The sequence below is a fragment of the Trachemys scripta genome, chromosome 3, assembly GCF_013100865.1.
Source record: "Trachemys scripta elegans isolate TJP31775 chromosome 3, CAS_Tse_1.0, whole genome shotgun sequence".
NCBI lineage: Eukaryota > Metazoa > Chordata > Testudines > Emydidae > Trachemys > Trachemys scripta.
The window spans coordinates 122,579,808-122,597,365 of record NC_048300.1 but is presented as its reverse complement, the minus strand read 5'-3'; the positions used below and the strand labels follow the sequence as shown (position 1 = coordinate 122,597,365).

Sequence of the window (17,558 nt, the reverse complement as noted above, 5' to 3'; positions counted from 1 at the left end):
AACTAATGACAAGACTCTGTTGTACTACTACAGGTTCTCAGCTGGTGTGGTTTTTTTTTTTTTTTTTTAAGGTACCAAAGCAGAGCCCCAGCAATGACACTTTTTCAAAGACAAGGGATGGCAACTCAAACTGGCTTTTTCTTTCACAGCATTAACCTGTCTGTAAAAGAACACACCAGACTAGATGAAATAATGGTCTCTTCTGGCCTTAAATACCTCTGAAGATGTAGACCTTAGTTTCATAGATTTTAGGTGCCAAAATGCTTTAGATGCCATAGACACACTTGCTATTGTAAAGAGCAAAAGTGAAACCTGAACATAAGAATGGCCATGGTAGGTCAGAACAACTGTCCCTCTAGCCCAGTATCCTGTGCCAGATGCTTCAGAAGGAATGAATAGAACAGGGCAATTTATCAACTGAGCCATCCCATTGTCCAGTCCCACCTTCTGATTGGCTGAAGTTTAAGGACACCTAAAGCATGGGGTTGCATTCCTGAAAGTCTTGGCTAATTGCCATTGGTGGACCTTTCCTTCTTGAACTCAGTTATATTTTTGGCCTTCACAATATCCCCTGGCAATGAGTTCCACAGTCAATCCTCATTTCTCCACAGCATTTTTTGTTTGGAACTTCTGCAGCCACGGTGGCTATTTTGAATGCAAAGGCTGCAAGGACTGTATACTTAAAAAAAAATATCTTCCCTTGTTGCTAAAAGTAGAGAGAATATTTACAAACTAAATACAACCAAAACATTTATTCAGTAAATGTGATTTTATTTGTCAAATTTGGTTTTCTGATATTTGTTTTGCATTTCTTCCACTGAAGACAAAATACAAACAACACAGCAATGTCTGCAAGGAACATTCATAAGATACCAGGTTTGATAAATATATATTTGCACAAGGTGGTTTCAAGGACAAGTCAGATGATAAACAGCTTGAAAAAAGGTCACTACACTTCAGTGCTTAAGATCTGATTTAAAGGGGCAGCCTAATAGCAAATAAAACTACTCCATGGAGACAATCTAAGAAAGCTACCTTCCACTTCAACACACATGACTAAGAGGACCTGAAAGTTCTATTAGTCACATGCTAGTAGCCAGCATAGACTAACTGGCACTGTAATTCTGCAAGGAAACTGTCTCAATTTTAACAAAAAACAAAACAGAAACCATACCAAGGTAGCCCAAGCACATGTCTGGCACCTAGAATGACTTGTCATACAGAAACTAAGCCTGAGCTATGATTTTATCAGCAACTTAGGCAAGTCAGTTTGTCTAGCAAGGCAAGCATACAGGCTGCTGCACAAAACTTACACCTTCCTAGAACAAGACTAAACCTATACTTCTGCAATAACTGCATTACAAAATTAAAACTTCCTGAAGATCGACATCAATGGCACCAAGATCCTGGAAAGTATCAATTGCTGACACTGAGGGATTAAGCTAGTAACTAAGGCAAGTTACCGCCTGTCCCGGTTTTTCCAACAAATTTGAGGCCAGATTTTTAAAACAATTAAGGCACTTGAAAAATGATTAAGTTTTTGCTTAATGAGCACATTTTCTAACATAAATCAAGATCACTGTGAGACTAAAGCATTTTAGCCAAATTTTACACAGTAATTAAATTAATCAACTTCAGGTTTAACTGTGGCATTGTTTTTCTTAAGTGTCCTGTAGCCTTTTGCTGCAAGTTTCTAAGACCAAAATGTTAGACAGCTTTTAGAGAATTAGGAACAATACTAAATAAAATTGTTTTATGAATACTATTGGGAATATCTACTGTGTGTGAAGTGGGAGGTCAGTCTTGTCACATTATAGAAATAAGTGCATAGAGCATGTTCTTTTGCCCAAATTAAGTTATGAAACAATTTAAGGAGATGGGAGTGACAGACTAAATGATTTTACAATATAAGGCCAAGGATACACCATCCAATCCAGACAAATGGTGCTTGCTGGAAATTGGGTGGTCAGTCTGTTTAATAAACCCTGAGCTGACTGACTGCTTTTGTCTCAAGTAAATTAAATTTCAATTCTCTGAAGGTACAGCACTGTCTGGTAATTATTTTATATAGCAAGTTTAGTTTTCTATGCAACGTAACAAAGAATGCTTTCCACAGTAGAAGAGCATGAGGAAATAAAACTTACTGCAACTAAAATGCTTTTTCATTTACTTATTAAGTCATGGCAATGTATGGGTTTTATAACTTAATTAGTGATCATGCTGTCAATGTTTAAACACCCAGTTTAAGATAAACATTTAAATCATGCACGTCAGTAGCTGCATAAGACTATAGAATTTCCTCAAAATGGGGATAAGGAACACCATCCATTTGAAATCTAGTCAATTTCAATAGTTAAAAGTAGCTTCAAGTGCTAGGACTACCCAGTCCATTTCCAATGTTATCTTAGAATTGTTTCACTCCCATCGTGCTGCATCAAAGGCCCACACAAAGAGGAGGAGAAAGTGTTCGTAGGCAATGGAGGACAGTGAAACTTACTATGCACAAAGCAAACTGTTTCTCTGTTATAGTAATCTTGAATGCCTCTAACAATAATAGAGAACATTTTTTCAGACAAATATGATTTAAGTTGGTGCCCTTTTGAAGTCAGGAATGTGAAGTTATGCTATGGCCTTCCTATGCTTGCTTTGTTACAGGCCAGAAATAATTTGAGGCTAGTGAAAATCTAGTTCACCTTCAAAATTAGTCCAATATCCCATTCCCTCATTTCACAAAAGAAGTCAACCTCTCGAAAGGTCAGAAAATAAAATGTTAGCCATGTTTTTGTTGTAGTGAATGTTGAGATTGGAAAGGTGTACTCTGCTTTACTCTATTAGGCTAGTACTGCATCAGCCTTTAACTTTGATACAAATGAAAATGGCACAAACATTTGAATTTGCAGCCTATCTTTTATTCTTTAAGGCACTGGACTTTATTTCCTCTTACATGAAGAGGAAATATTCTCACCACCCTTCCAGTTATAACAACTGAAAAGGCCAAATTTAAGAAATTAAAATGTGCAATACAATTCCTGGTTGGCATCTTTAATTCTCATGTAAAAAAATATGGGTTTGGCATTATTTTCATCCAAAAGGCTATTTTATGAAGACAGTTTCTATTTCTACAATCCTTTGTTAATCTTCCTCGCAGTACACTACGAGAGCCACAAGCTAGCACAAATGATATTTCACTCCCAGAAGTCAGTCATTGATAAAATTATAGGGATACTGCACTTATGGTTGATTAAATCAGCCTCCACAATCATCATCATGAGATTGTCTACTCAAGACAGTGTTACCACTGAATACAAGAATCACTGTAAGTCTACATTTGGCATGTCAAGTTTAAAAAGAAAAGTCCCACAGCTGCAGCCACTAAAGAAAAATAAGATAATCACAAGGACTCATGCAGCATATTGAGTACCTCTGTTGAGCCAGAGGTGATTCATACCACCTCTTGCCAAGTATAGTGTTACAAAAATATCATCCTTTCAAAAAGTCTTCTTTTGGAGATTTAAAGGATATTCTGAACTGTGGTGTTCCATACAGGACAGAGATTATATTTTGGTTCAGTGAACTACAAGTGTTGGGCTACTAGTCCATTGTAAAATGACAGGTTCTAGAGAGTATGATAATTTCGATCTTTGGACTTGCAGAATTTATACAGGAAGAAGACTACAGCCTGCAGACCCAGTACAAGGACAATCCCACCAATGAAACTGGCAGCATCAAATGTAGACTTGTGAGGAGCTGGTTTAGGGGGACTCTCAGTAGCATGTGTTGTACCTGTTAAACAACAAATTAATAGATTATAGTTTAACACGTGGATGTCACATTTACCATAAATATTATTACAGAATTCGGTGTTTTCCTTCTTGTATTATGAATCTGTTCAGTAAGAGGTTTGAGATTAAACACCGATTAAGAAAGCAGTGTGTATGCTTCACAACCCCCAAGCATGACATTTGCCAATACAATTCTTCACTTCCTTCTTTGTACTCCCAGGTTTGAGGATCTGTCAAAGCAACATTCACAGCAATGATTTTCAGCCTGTGATCCGCAGCCTATACCTAAGATTTCCAAAGGGGTCTGCACTGCCATTTGAAATTTTTTCAGGGTCCATAAATGAAAAATGGTTGAAAGCCACTGCTGTATGAAGATTTTACCTTTCATTGAAACATTTACTGTACATTAGAGTACGTCAGACCACAAGTAACTAAGAGCTACTTTGAACTGCATGTAAGAACTAGTTTCATCCCCATTTCACGGAAGAATCCCAGTTAAACTAAATCTGTTCAAAATACCATTACCCACACTTTTGTTTTACTCTAAGAATGATGCCCATCATTGATACCTCAGGACTCCCAGAGGGCCAAAAATAATTTTCCTAATGAGGCGAGACCCTCTCTTCTGCTACCTACCCGAATCTATTTTTCTGCTCATATTTAGTGAATGACCTTACTAAAGAACAATAAAAATCTGTGCCTGAATAGTCTCCCATCTGTTAAATAAAATCTTCTAGCAACGTGCAACTAAAAGATTTAGATCTCATCACAACGCACAGGGCCCCAGTATTGTAGCCATCACTAAAAGAATAGGCTTTTAAAAACTACCTCCCCTTCTGAATATATTTCATTGGGTGGTATAATTTGTTAGTTTAATTTCAAGATCTAGTCTTTTAAATTGGACCCTATTGTTGTTGCCCAACATGTGTTAGTGCAGTGTTTCTCTACAACTGGTCCATGGATCAGCACCAGTCGCTGAGATCTCCTCAACACAGTTTAGGAAGGAGCAAGCCAGTCCCGGATATTAAAAAGACTGAAAAACACAGCGTTAGAGTATTTTACCTTAACCCAGGGTTATGTCAGGAGTGCAAGTTTAATATTTTAACTCAGTCACTGGACTTCACAAGTTCCTCTTCTGCAGCTTATACTTAACATGACTGAAATGAAGCCAGTCAAACTGCTTAATTTGGCCAATTCACTTACTTTGAAATTTCACTGAGCAGTGTTTGTTACTGTCAAGGCAACATCTCAACAGATATTCCATCTTGATAAAGGTAACTGTGGCATACAAGGTCATTACTTTCTGGCATACCCACTGTTACTATTCTTCACTACTTCCTGTCACCTACTAAATAACATTATTTCCAAATAAGCTTTTCCGAATAAAGACTTTTTTTTTTGTAAATACTTAAATGGATAGTAATAATTAAAAAAAAAAAAGAAAGTTACCTGGTGTACTGATTGTCGAGAGAACTGGAGTACTTGAAGCAGTAGATGAAGCAGCAGGTGAAGTTGTATTGGTGATGTTAGCTGTTTTGTAGAGAGAAACTTCCAAATTCAGAATGTACAGCAGTATCACTTTTGTAAGCTCTATTTTTGTAATTGCTTCAGTTTTTATCTCACTTAAGCAAGAACAACTACCCTTAAAAATGCAGACTATGTACACATAGAATAGAGGTACAGTTATAGCGGGGTTTCACTGTACTTATAATGCTGTGCAGTTAAGTAAATTTTTATAGACAAATTTTTATAGAGAGACACACACACCCCAACCGCACCAAGACTCTTACACACACACACACACTATATATTATATAAAAATACATAAATAAAATGCAAGTCTTGGTGCGGAATAGTTACCTGAATACTTAAGGCTCTCAAGCTATTATAAATTATTTAGTTTATTAGTCAGTATAGTTCTTTATTTTGTATTGAGCACTAACATAACTGATATTTGCAACATCAAAAACACTTGAGAACTTCCTCAGCTAGAAATCTGTTTCACTTACACAGTAGAACCTGAGTTTTACGAGCACTAATCTTACGAAGCAACGGTTATATTGACCACATTTCCTGAGTGGAAAAAAGGTAAGCCACAATAAAAATGATGTAGAAGAACCACCAGTTGACTTCCCTTCATATTCCCATGCCTTCAATCACTGGCAATTTCTTTGTAGGACAAGAAAGTTATGCACTGTACCTACTGTAACAGATGTTCAATTTTATGAACTACTTATTCCCAATTAGTTTAAGCAAACTTTGTAGAACCCTTGTTTTACAAAGTTATCTTACTTAGCCCAGTTAGCAGTTCATTACAGCAAATATTTCTTTTTTTTACCTGTGGTAACAGTGGCAGCTGTGGTAGCATTAGCAGCTGTGGTAGCATTAGCAGCTGTGGTAGCAGCAGTAGATGAATCTGTAGAATAGTGGGTAAAAAAATAAAGTTAACTTACGAGATTGTAATAAACATAAAACAGACTCCCATTTAAGGATAGTAAAATGCTTAATGGACCGTTATGAAGGCTAATGTGAAGTAGCAAAAAGTTTGGAAGAGTTCACTGCACTACAGTAACACTAAACTGTGGGAGCAAAATACCTCAAGCAAACAAAACTGACACGCCTATGGGGTAATTCAAGCCAGGAACAGGCTGTAACAGAGGCCAAGCCTGGACTCTCAGCCCAAGTGCCCTGGAACGTTCCAACTGGCTACCACAGATCCCGAAGAGGTGCTGTGGCTAACTGGTGGATGCAACCCATCCTTTGGATCTGGAAACTGGGCAGGATATGTGAGAGAGATTTAGGCATCCAGTTCCCCTTTGTGTCTTAGAAAGTCTTCCTATAACAGTTCAAGTTCAATTTGGAGCTAGATTCCACAGGTAGGTATGCATTTGCTCTGGCTTGCTGGGTGATTAAAATGTATACTGAAAGCTGGGACATCTTCAGTGGTCCAAAAGGTTGAGTTTAGATAAAGCTCTCCTTCCACCGAGTACCAGAAAGTAAAACCTGAGCATATAGTCTAAGAAGCTGTTAGAACTTTTAAAAAAGAAACTGGTTAATAAAAGCAGTTTGCTGTATATACATATGTTCTAAGCACTGATTACAATGCATGTTATTTGGGGCAGCAGATTCATTAAGATTTCTTTCTAATGGGGGCTCCACCAATTCCCAGGATACAATCTAACAGTTTTTGGATATGCAGGAGTCAAGTAATACTTGGTATAACAGGAGAAATAGTCTCACTGCAAACCTAATAGGAATAGATTGGAGTTCTGCTACTCGTTCTGACACAACCAACAACAGTTTAACATGACAATAAAGTGCTGTTCTACTAGAAAGTGGTTTAGTAAAAAGTGGCATTCTGGGGTTCCTTATTTGCCTTAGTGACTCCAGGGCAAATGCAATCAGTTTACAAAGAGGTTTTTCTAATTGCCAGTCCCTAAAACAAGTTGAAATCAGAAGTGAAGCACAAGCTAAGGCTACATTTTAGGCCTGGGTATTTTTAGTAAGTCACAGACAGGTCACGGGCTGTAAACAAAAATTCATGACCCGTGACCTGTCCATAACTTTTACTAAAAAAAGCAGTGAATAAAACTGGGGTGTGTGGCTGCCCAGGGCCCCCGTGGATGCTTTGTGTGGGGGGACAGGGGGAGGGTTAGCAGGGCCGGCAGGCTCCCTACCTGGCTCTGTGCCTATCCTCTCCCCCCACCCCCAGCATAGTTTGGGTGTGGGGCAGGGGCACAGGACAGGGTGAGGCGGGCTCTGGGCAATGCTTACCTGAGGGTCTCCGCAGAAGCAGCGACATCCCTCTCACCCAGCTGCTAGACAGAGGTAAGGTCAGGCAGCTCTGCACACTACCTCTGTCTGCAGACACCTCCCCGCAGCTCCCATTGGCTGTGGTTCCTGGCCATGGGAGCTGTGAAGCCAGCACTCTGGGCATAGGCAGCCTGCAGAGCTGCCTGGCCATGCCTCTGCCTAGCATCAGAGCGAGGGGAATGTTGTTTTCTTTAAGCTTACATACTATAGAGATTTGCTTATACAATTGATACAAGGTATGTTAGTGGAGGCTGATTACAACTTTCAGCACAATAGTTAAGAATAGGAGGACTGTCTCAAATAAATAACACAACTTGGAAAAGACTGCATTAAGAGTCAACCTAAACAATACCCAGATACTTACAAAAACACTGTGAAATGGCAGTACAGTTAACTCCTGTTGCATTTTCACAAGAAAAGTTTGATCCTGTCCAAAACAAAACAAAAACAAAGTAATATCAAGGAGCCATAGGAAAAGGTATTTTTATATTGACAATTTCTCAAAAATGATTATTATGCTTTTTATCAATTATAAATTATGTTATCTCATAAAATTTCTTAATGTTCTACGGGGGATTCCCTGGAGATGTCAGTCTCTTGGCTAGTAGAATTAAAACTATTTCAATGGACAAGATTTAATACACTTGAATGAGTTCCATCATTAATGACATGAAGTATGTTTTTGTAAAGCAAGAGTGAACAAAACAGTAACATTCACTCACATAAGCACTGTACGCAATCTGTGTAATACTTCTTGCAATATATTCTAGTTACAGATACCTTTTTCAAAATGGTACATAAGCGGGTATGTGGATATAAACAGTCAGACAAGTTTAAATAAAACATTAAAAGCACTATTTAGTTTACTGTTACTATGTTTGAAAAACTAGGGCAGAAATACTCCGGGCGCAGTTCTGTGATACTGTACAATGACTTCCACTAAGAATAAGTGGAAGTTGTGCAATATATCTAAAGCAGAATTTAACCTCCAATTTAAGAGGAATTCATATTTATCTGTTTTGATCAAATTGACAATCCATATTTACACAGCAATTTAGTGTTAATGTAGCCTGTTAAGAAGTTTCAAGACATTTAACACACTTATTTGACCATAGTCCTCTCAAACAGGTTGTCCACAATGCCTTGAATTTTGTCAGAATTCTTGAGACTACATATACTGAATTTGTAGTGGAAAGAACCTTTTGAGAGGAACACCAAAACTGGGCTGGTAATGTTTGAAACTTGCTTTCCATTAACTATGGAGAGAGATCCTCCATGAGACTTCACATGGGTAGTCTAAATAACCATTTATTATCCCATCACCACTACCCTCATTTCCTCTCCTTGTTCTAATTGTTCCATCCACTTCTGTCCCTCATGTCTAGAATCTAAACTCATCGAGGAGGGACTGTCTTAACACAATGTTTTGTTCAGTGTCCAGCACAATGGGACCCTAGTTCTGATTATGCCTTCTGGGCACAACTAAAATATAAATCAATAGGCTACCTTACATAACTGATTGTCTACTGCCCTGTAGTCTCTTGGGCCACTTGATATCAGGACAGGATTTAAGAGTTCTGTGGGATAATCTCAAAAAGGACTGCAATGTTGGAATGCTTGTCAATTTTAACACGTCAAGGTCCATCCACAACCTCCTTATCAGCAAGGCCAAGTAACTAGTTTACTGTCTTGAGAAGTCTATTGCTAGTAGTCAAGATTTTCCATGGTGCTTCAGGTAGTATGTCTGGTTAGCGGGCCTTTAAAAATTCTGCTTTTATTTGTATTTTGCGCATAATATTCTGCTGCCTCTGGATAAGAATTTAAGATTAGTTTAACTTTCATGTCAAAGTGTTTGTAGTTTGTGTCCATTACTGTATTGGGATCTTAACAGTTTAGAACAATTTTAAGATAGTGTTGCTTTTCACTATGTTATCCACCAAAAGAGTTATCATTCATCACCCCTTGTAAATACCCAAAGACGTATCTAGTTGTTAAATATTAGTTTTTCCAGATGTTTACCTTTGCACTGAATCCACTTGCATCCTGGGACAGTGCTATTAACACAGTCATTGCAGGTTTTAAGATCTGCACAGCTGTCTGAAAAAGGGAAAACATTTAATTATGGGCCAGTTGATAGTTATCAGAAGAGCAACTCTCCCAAAGATAATGGGATTAGTTTTCTAGCATTTTTAAATCACAGATCTCAGTTTTACTTATTAGCACCTCCATAACTTCCTCAAAAGTGTTTACATATGAACTGAGTCAACTCCCCAAGTAAACATCTTTATTTTCGGATAAGAAGCTGTAGCACAGAGAAGCCATATGCCTAAATTCACACAAATCCATGGCACAGAACCAAGACTGGGTGTCAACAGATCTGGTGGTTAACCCATAGGATTATCTTTTTTCCTCTCAAGTATCGTTAGTGACTCCAACTACACATGCATTAGGCTCAAGTAGATTCAAATGCACTTTACTCCTGGCCAACAACACTATTGCTATTCCAATGCCATGCCCCAGAAATGTCAGTTATACCTTATGTAGTGGTCTCCAAATATATTTAATAAAGCTCATGGGAATCTAACTAGAGAACAGAAAATTTACAAGAGTGAAAAAAACTAAGGGTATGCCTAAACAGTAAAGAAAAATCCACAGTAAGGCCCTGGCAGTAGATTTAGATTCACAGGGCTGGGCTGCGGGGCTGTTTCACTGCCATGTAGATGTCTGGGGGCTCAGGACTCTAGGATCCTGCAAGGAGGGAGGGTCCCAGAGCTCAGACTCCAGCCGAGCCCAGAAGTCTACACAGCTCCGCAGCCTGAGCCTCAGGAGCCCAAGTCAGCTGGTATGGGTCAGCCATGGGTTTTTCTTTGATGTGTAGACATATCCTAAGTCTGCAAACAAGACTTCACAGGAGTATTTTGAAACCTCAGTGGGTAAAAGCCTTTACTATAAAAAGGGAAGAGACAACAGAAAATAGAGTCAGTTAAAGACTTATGGGAGAAAGCAACACAATGGAATTAGTTAATGCTGGCCTAGCTGGTATAAGCCCTCATTTGTTACAACTGTACCAAAAGAGTGTGGAACAGACCAGAATGAAAACAGTTTTCCTGTTTTACCACACTGGCAACTAGTTCTAGTGGGACTGATGCTGGTTCTCTACAAAGTTATTTGGACATATTAAACCCACAATTGGCTCTCCAAAGAGACTATGCTAGCAGGACCAAAAGTCTTGTGTGCATGCTGCTGCACAATAGATGCTATCTATTTAAGCACATATTTTAGCTGATAAAACAAGAGTGTTAAAATTTGACTTTTCCATACTCTAGAACTCTATCCTGGCTCCTGGAGTGGACAAGTACTTTACAGTGCTATAGAATAGGGCTCAGCAATCTTTGACACGCAGCCCGCCAGGGTAAGCACCCTGGCAGCCCGGGGCAGTTCGTTTACCTGTCCCATCTGCAGGTTCGGCCAATTGCAGTTCCCATTGGCCGCGGTTCGCCGTTCCAGGCCAACAGGGGCTGTGGGAAGTGTGGCCAGCACATCCCTCAGCCTGCGCAGCTTCCCACAGCCCCCATTGGCCTGGGATGGCGGACCGCAGCCAGTGGGAGCCGTGACTGTCCGAACCCGTGTGCCAAAGGTTGCCAATCCCTGCTATAGAAAACAACAGTCTAAGCATGGATAGGAATAACTGCAACTAGACCTGACAGCTGTGGATGGGTAAGAGATGGAAACGTTGGCATTTGAACCCTGAGGGAAGTTATTACAATGCAGAATTGGAAATCCTGAATACCAAGACTGATCTTCCCTGCTGAGCATATATCTTCACTCATATGGGGTCTGTTACTAGTAGTTTGAGATAGTTGGGAGGGAAGATACTAGGTAACTGAAAACCAGGAATGGCTTATAGGACAGAGTCCACCCACTCTCACTGGGTTTCTCAACAGGTGTGACCTGGTACTTCTGTTTTTGTAACTAGAGTCAGCTTGTCTAACTCAACCCTGCTTATTTTTTGGAATACTAAGATTTCTTAAGGTGTCTAGTGCATGCAATGCCAGCCTTGACTCTAAAAGTGACGTACTGTTTTTCTTGGAGAAACTATCAGCTTCTCCACCTGGGAGTGAACACATCTTTTAATATTGAATCAGAAGTCCAGTTGCAATTAGAGATTATCCTTAGACTAGAACCAGACCAGAAATGTCCTGTCACTTGGATATGCACACGTGTCCTATGTTGCTCATGACTATCAAGATCTCAGTCAGCAATGGTTTCCACATGAAAGTATGCCTACAGATACTATCATCCAGCCTCTGAAATTGAATCTGAGCAGACACCTGCTGGCTCACATAAATCCTCTGCCAGACTTCAAATGTACTAGATCCTGTTCTAGAGCAAGAAAGCTTGGAGCTGAGCTTTGTCTTACAGCCCCAAGGTACCTGCAGACATCACTCTTGAAACAGCAGCTCTTGCCACCATACAAATTAAAGGTAATTTTTTTACTTGAAGTCAAGGCATTTACCTGGCCTGAGTGACCTTTCACGTTTCCTTGTGAAGAGACTTGGTCATACTAAGCCATCTACACGGATATTTGGCAATGTAGACCTGGTAATCCATATTTTGAGGTGAAAGTATAGACTGGTAAACCCTTCAGCCACATGAAGACTGCAGCAATGAAGCTCAGGATTCTAGGGCCTTGAATTCAGCTCTTTCTTCTGGATATATATCTTGACTTTAGCAAAGCCTTTCATACGGTCTCCCACAGTATTCTTGCCAGCAAGTTAAAGTAGTATGGATTGGATGAATGGACTATAAGGTGGATAGAAAGTTGGCTAGATTGTTGGGCTCAACGGGTAGTGATCAATGGCTCGATGTCTAGTTGGCAGCCGGTATCAAGCAAAGTTCCCCAAGGGTCGGTCTTGGGGCTGGTTTTGTTCAGCATCTTTATTAATTATCTGGATAATGGGATGAACTGCACCCTCAGCAAGTTTGAAGAGGACACTAAGCTGGGGGGAGAGGTAACTACGCCGGTGGGTAGGGGTTAGGGTACAGAGTGACCGAGACAAATTGGAGGATTGGGCCAAAAGAAATCTGATTAAGTTCAACAAGGACAAGTGCAGAGTCCTGCACTTAGGATGGAAAAATCCCATGCACCACTACAGGCTGGGGACCAACTGGCTAAGCAGCAGTTCTGCAGAAAAGGACCTGGGGATTACAGTGGACGAGAAGCTGGATATGAGTCAGCAGTGTGCCCTTGCTGCCAAGAAGGCCAACTGGATATTGGACTGTATTAGTAGGAGTATTGCCAGCAGATCGAGGGAAGTGATTATTCCTCTCTATTCGGCACTGGTGAGGTCATACACGGAGTACTGTGTCCAGTTTTGGTCCCCCCCACTACAGAAGGGATGTGAGCAAATTGGAGAGAGTCCAGCGGAGGGTAACGAAAATTATTAGGGGGCTCGGGCACATGACTTATGAGGAGAGGCTGAGGGAACTGGGGTTATTTAGTCTGCAGAAGAGTGAGGCCGGATTTGATAGCTGCCTTCAATTACCTGAAGGGGGGAGGTTCCAAAGAAGATGGAGCTAGGCTGTTCTCAGGGTGGCAGATGACAGAACAAGAAGCAAAGGTCTTAAGTTGCACTGGGGGAGGTCTAGGGTGGATATTAGGAAACACTATTTCACTAGGAGGGTGGTAAAGCACTGGAATGGGTTACCTAGAAGGGTGGTGGAATCTCCACCCTTAGAGGTTTTTAAGGCCCGGCTCGACAAAGCTCTTTGCTGCGATGATTTAGTTGGTGTTGGTTCTGCTTTGAGCAGGGGGTTGGACTAGATAACCTCCTGAGGTCTCTTCCAACCCTAATATTCTGTGACTCTATAAGGCTGCCTCAGAATTACGAGAGAAGTGTCTTACGACATTGTTGCCTATTTCTCCACTTTCCAGGAAAAAGTGTTTCCTTACACCTTTTAATCTTTACCAGCTCATCAACACAGTGCGAGGACACACCAATCCTAATCACATGGGAAAGCTGGTCCAGCTACCCATCAATGATGGTCACAATTCCTAGAGAGGCATGGTTCCAAAAATCAATTCAGTCTGCAGGTTCTCCTCTTCTGTAGAGATGTATATGGCTAATGACCATACCCTGAATAGAATCAGAACAGCACCCATCTCCAGATACTTCCCGTTAATGCCATACAAGCAACTTGGCACAGCACTTCAATGGAGATGGCAGGACAGAAGTTGCTGCCAAAACAAGGCATCTGATAACAGTTTTGTTGAGGTTCTCGGTGCAGACTGCATCCCCTTTAGACTGCATTATCTTTTTGTTCTGTTTGTACAGCGCTTATCAAAGAGGGTCCCAGTCCATGACCAGGGCTCTTACCATGACCATCACCACAGTAATACAACTAATAGAATAATAAAGTTGTGTCTGCCTGACCACTGCGGTGCAAGTGTACCACTGCATCATCTCAAAAATGGAACAGTCAACTTTGACCATGAACCTGAATTACTGGAATAATTCAGTCACAAGGAGTCCCATCTTCAGATGCCATCCCAAGCTTGACAAGGGTACTCTAAAAGGTTTCAGTTTGGGGCTGCCTGAAGTCAAAAGCTGCAATGAGCCCCACAGAGCCTCTTGCTTTCAATGCTGCTGCAGAAAAAGCTTCTCCTCTCAAGAGGAACAGCTCAGTACTATAGACTTAACTAACAAAAACTGCAAGTTCATAAGGTGCTGCTGACCCTGACCTGCTTATATGACAACTGGTGTAGACAGTGCTACAGTGGTTTCAGCCATTCTCTTCAGTTTTTGAGGAGGAAACTGCTCCTCTATCAAAACTCCTCACTTGCAGTCCCACATGGATTTATCTTATGCTGAAGAGGGTGATGCACATCATATCAGGACACAGAATTACTGGCAGAAGTAATACAAAAATATCAATTATGTGAACAGTCAATATGATTTTACCATATTAATGACATGTCCAGTCTCATTTTGCCTCAAACAAAGCTATAATGGCTTTTAAGATTTAACTGTATGAACAACTCTAATTTTGTCCATGTGATTACATATGCTGTACTTGGATCTACTACATTTCACTATTCTAAACAGAAGTCATAATATTTTTATAATGATCTTTTGAATACATTAAGTAAAGTACTGAAATTCTCACCCATAGAAATTTTTGCCTTATATTTCCCTAAATTTGATGTACCAAGACCAGTACCGAAGTGAGGTGATCTAGTGGATTAAGCATACGATTAGCAATAGTGAGCCTTGTTTTCTAAATGCCACTGAATGGATGTGAGGCTCTGGCAAGTCACTTCCTCCACTAACAAGTACTAATTTTCCTTTCATACAAGGTCATTCTGAGAATGAATGTTTAAACAAAATATTGGATAGGACAATCTTCAATTAATTATAGTTAAGGCCATGATTTTGTCAGGGATATTTTTAGTAAAAGTCAGGGACAGGTCACAGACAAACAAAAAATCATGGAAGCCTGTCCTGATTTTTACTAAAAACATCCCTGACAAAATGGTGAGGGAGGAGGGCCCAGCACCCTACCCCCTCCCCCGCCACTTCAGAGGCTGGGAGGTGTAGGGATGCCATTGCCCAGTGGCTAGGAGGGGCCCCCTGTAGGACTGAAGCTGGGGGGTCCCCCCACCGCCATGCAGGGAGGGGAGCTACAGGGTGGGCCCCCTCTGCCAAAAGTGGCAGAGGAGCTGGGGGAGGGGAGCGCTGCCCCTATGCAGCTCCGGGGTCCGTCTGCTACCACCAGCTGGGGAGCTGTGCCTCCCCCTCTCCCTGCCCAGGGCCATTGAGCAGCTCTGGAGTCCCTTTGCCACTAGCACCTGTGGGATGGCCCCAGCTACGCACAGTGGCTGAGCCACTGCAAGGGGGACCCCTGCCAGCAGCAGTGACTAGGCAGCTCAGGGGGTCACCACCAATGGTGGACCGGTCAGTTGTGTGTATGTGTGGGGGAGACCGCCACCTACAGCTACTGGGCAGCTGCGGGAGGGTGCCCTACCACTCAGTGGCTGGGCTGCTGTGGGTTCCCCCGCTGCAGGCAGCAGCTAGTCAGTTCCATGTCATAATCTTAGCCTTAACTATAGTGGCGCATTTCCTTAATGTAGGGAGTGCCAATTAACAAACACTATATAACAACATAAAGTTGTCTAGATGCATGCAATAAACTATTGTAGATGTGAGTACATGGCTATCAAAAACTCCAAAGGGACAGTTTATTCTCCTGATTACTCAAGAACAGGCTCTGTGGCTCGTTACTCAGTTTTGCTGCGCTGTTTGCTCCCAGTGGTCTTTGCACTTTTTTACGCCAACTATAAATCACGGCTTCGGGAGGCAGATCTGGGCATTTCCTGCCCTGGGTAACTCAAATCTGTTAAGTGGCTCTGCTTGTCCTCCTCCTGCCGCAACAGGGTAAGCAAATGCTGCAAGCGGCGATTAACACCAGCAAGTCGCGCTTTCGGGAACTGGATCCAACACCCGAGGAAACAAGCCGGATGCGAGTACAACGGAGCCGACTGCCACCAGGTCTCCTGGGCAGCGCGGAGAGGGCGCAGGGCACCAGGGAATCGCGGCGACAGAAGCGAACTTAAGACGACACCTCCCGCCCCCCAGCCGTGGAGCCGCGCCGGCCACACATGGCCCCCCGCGCTGGGGACAGCGGGGCGCTCCGGCTGCACGCGGCCGGTCAGCGCCCGGCTCGGGACGCGCCTCCCACCCCCGGCCGGGGAAGGAGCGAACTCCTGCGGGGCGCCAGCGCACGGGCCCGCCACAGCGCTCGAATTTGGGGGAGGGGCGGCCCTCACCGTTTACAGCCCCCGGCCCCAAGAGGAGCCGCCCGCGCGGGCCCGCCCCGCTCCCGCCTCACCTTCCCCCGCCACCGCCGCCCATAGCAGGGCCAAGCAGGCCGTGGCGAGCAGGAACCCCGGTGTCCGGCCCATTGCTCGGTGTCTGACTGACTCCTCCGCGACCAACCGCAACGACACTCGCTCTACAGCTCCCAACCCAGCTACGTCATGTGAGCAAGTGGGAAGGGCGTGGCGCTGACGTATTACGTAGAAGCGACTGGCCCCGCCCCCGCTCAGGATTCGGTCCGTCTATTCGCCGCGCCTCATCCTCCACCCCTCTGGTACAATGGAACAGTCCCCAGCCGAGCACCAGGGCGGTGGCAGAACACGCCCCTTCTGCACGTGACCGCATCCGGCCTCGGTGCCCCCCATCAGGTGACGGCCGTCCCGCCCTCTCGGGCGTTCACACGCCCCTCGAGCCCCTCTGTCGGGGCTGGTGAAAGAGTGGTACAAGGCCTGCCCGCCCCACCCCCGCGCTGCGCTGCGCTGCCAGGGAGGGGCCTGGCGCGGCCGCACGCGGGCGGGGTTGGGTGAGGGAATTGGGCCAAGGTGGAGGCGCTGCCTGCCGGGCCCAGCCTGGCACCGTGGAGCCCCCAGCGCGCTCACAGCACGGGGCCGTAGAGCCAGAGGAACTGGGGAAAGGAGGCTGCTGAGGCTCCGCACAACGCTTCTGCGCCCAACATTTAGCGCCACGTTGTGCACAGACTTACACCGTGTTCGGCCCATGAACGTCAGCGGGAGCTGCAGGGTGTAAACGAGCGTAGAGGCCTTGGCTGTCGGTATTTGTCCCTGGCGCCGCCCCCACCTCGCTGAACACCTGTCCAGAGTGCACGCAATAAACCACCCCAGGTTGCATCATTCAAGGGTGTGTTCTCACACCTCCATCTCCACCGAAATCATTCATCGTTTTAAGAATACCAAAGACCAACTCCCCTCAGCCCATCCTCCCGCGCTGCAGAGGGGAGTGCCTTGCAACACTATAGTCAGGTCAGGGCTCATATCCAGAACAGGTATATGACCTGTTCTGCAACAGTTTAGTAAAATAACTATTTAAAAACCTAATGTACACACTGCATCCCCAGCAACGTGAGATT

At 43.2% G+C, this 17,558-nt stretch overlaps 1 protein-coding gene across 1 annotated transcript; it reads right to left on the bottom strand.

Moving 5' to 3' along the window:
• Nucleotides 1–750: 750 nt before the first annotated feature.
• On the bottom strand, nt 751–16,660 carry CD164 (CD164 molecule). Its single transcript, XM_034765901.1, has 6 exons — nt 16,485–16,660; nt 9,615–9,692; nt 7,960–8,022; nt 6,121–6,198; nt 5,232–5,312; nt 751–3,783 (listed from the first exon to the last, which is right to left on the bottom strand). Exons 1-6 carry the CDS (start codon nt 16,555–16,557, stop codon nt 3,617–3,619), a joined length of 540 nt encoding a protein of 179 aa, XP_034621792.1. The 5' UTR covers nt 16,558–16,660; the 3' UTR covers nt 751–3,616.
• Between the last annotated feature and the right edge of the window lie 898 nt (nt 16,661–17,558).

Bases quoted from the DNA above. Each gene is read 5' to 3' on its own strand.
- CD164 (XM_034765901.1), bottom strand. From the start codon at position 16,557: ATGGGCCGGACACCGGGGTTCCTGCTCGCCACGGCCTGCTTGGCCCTG. The intron at 9,693-16,484 runs GTGAGGCGGGAG...TCCCTTTTTCAG, and splicing joins GGCGGCGGTGGCGGGGGAAG to ACAGCTGTGCAGATCTTAAA. The intron at 3,784-5,231 runs GTAACTTTCTTT...GTTGTTTAACAG, and splicing joins CTCGACAATCAGTACACCAG to GTACAACACATGCTACTGAG.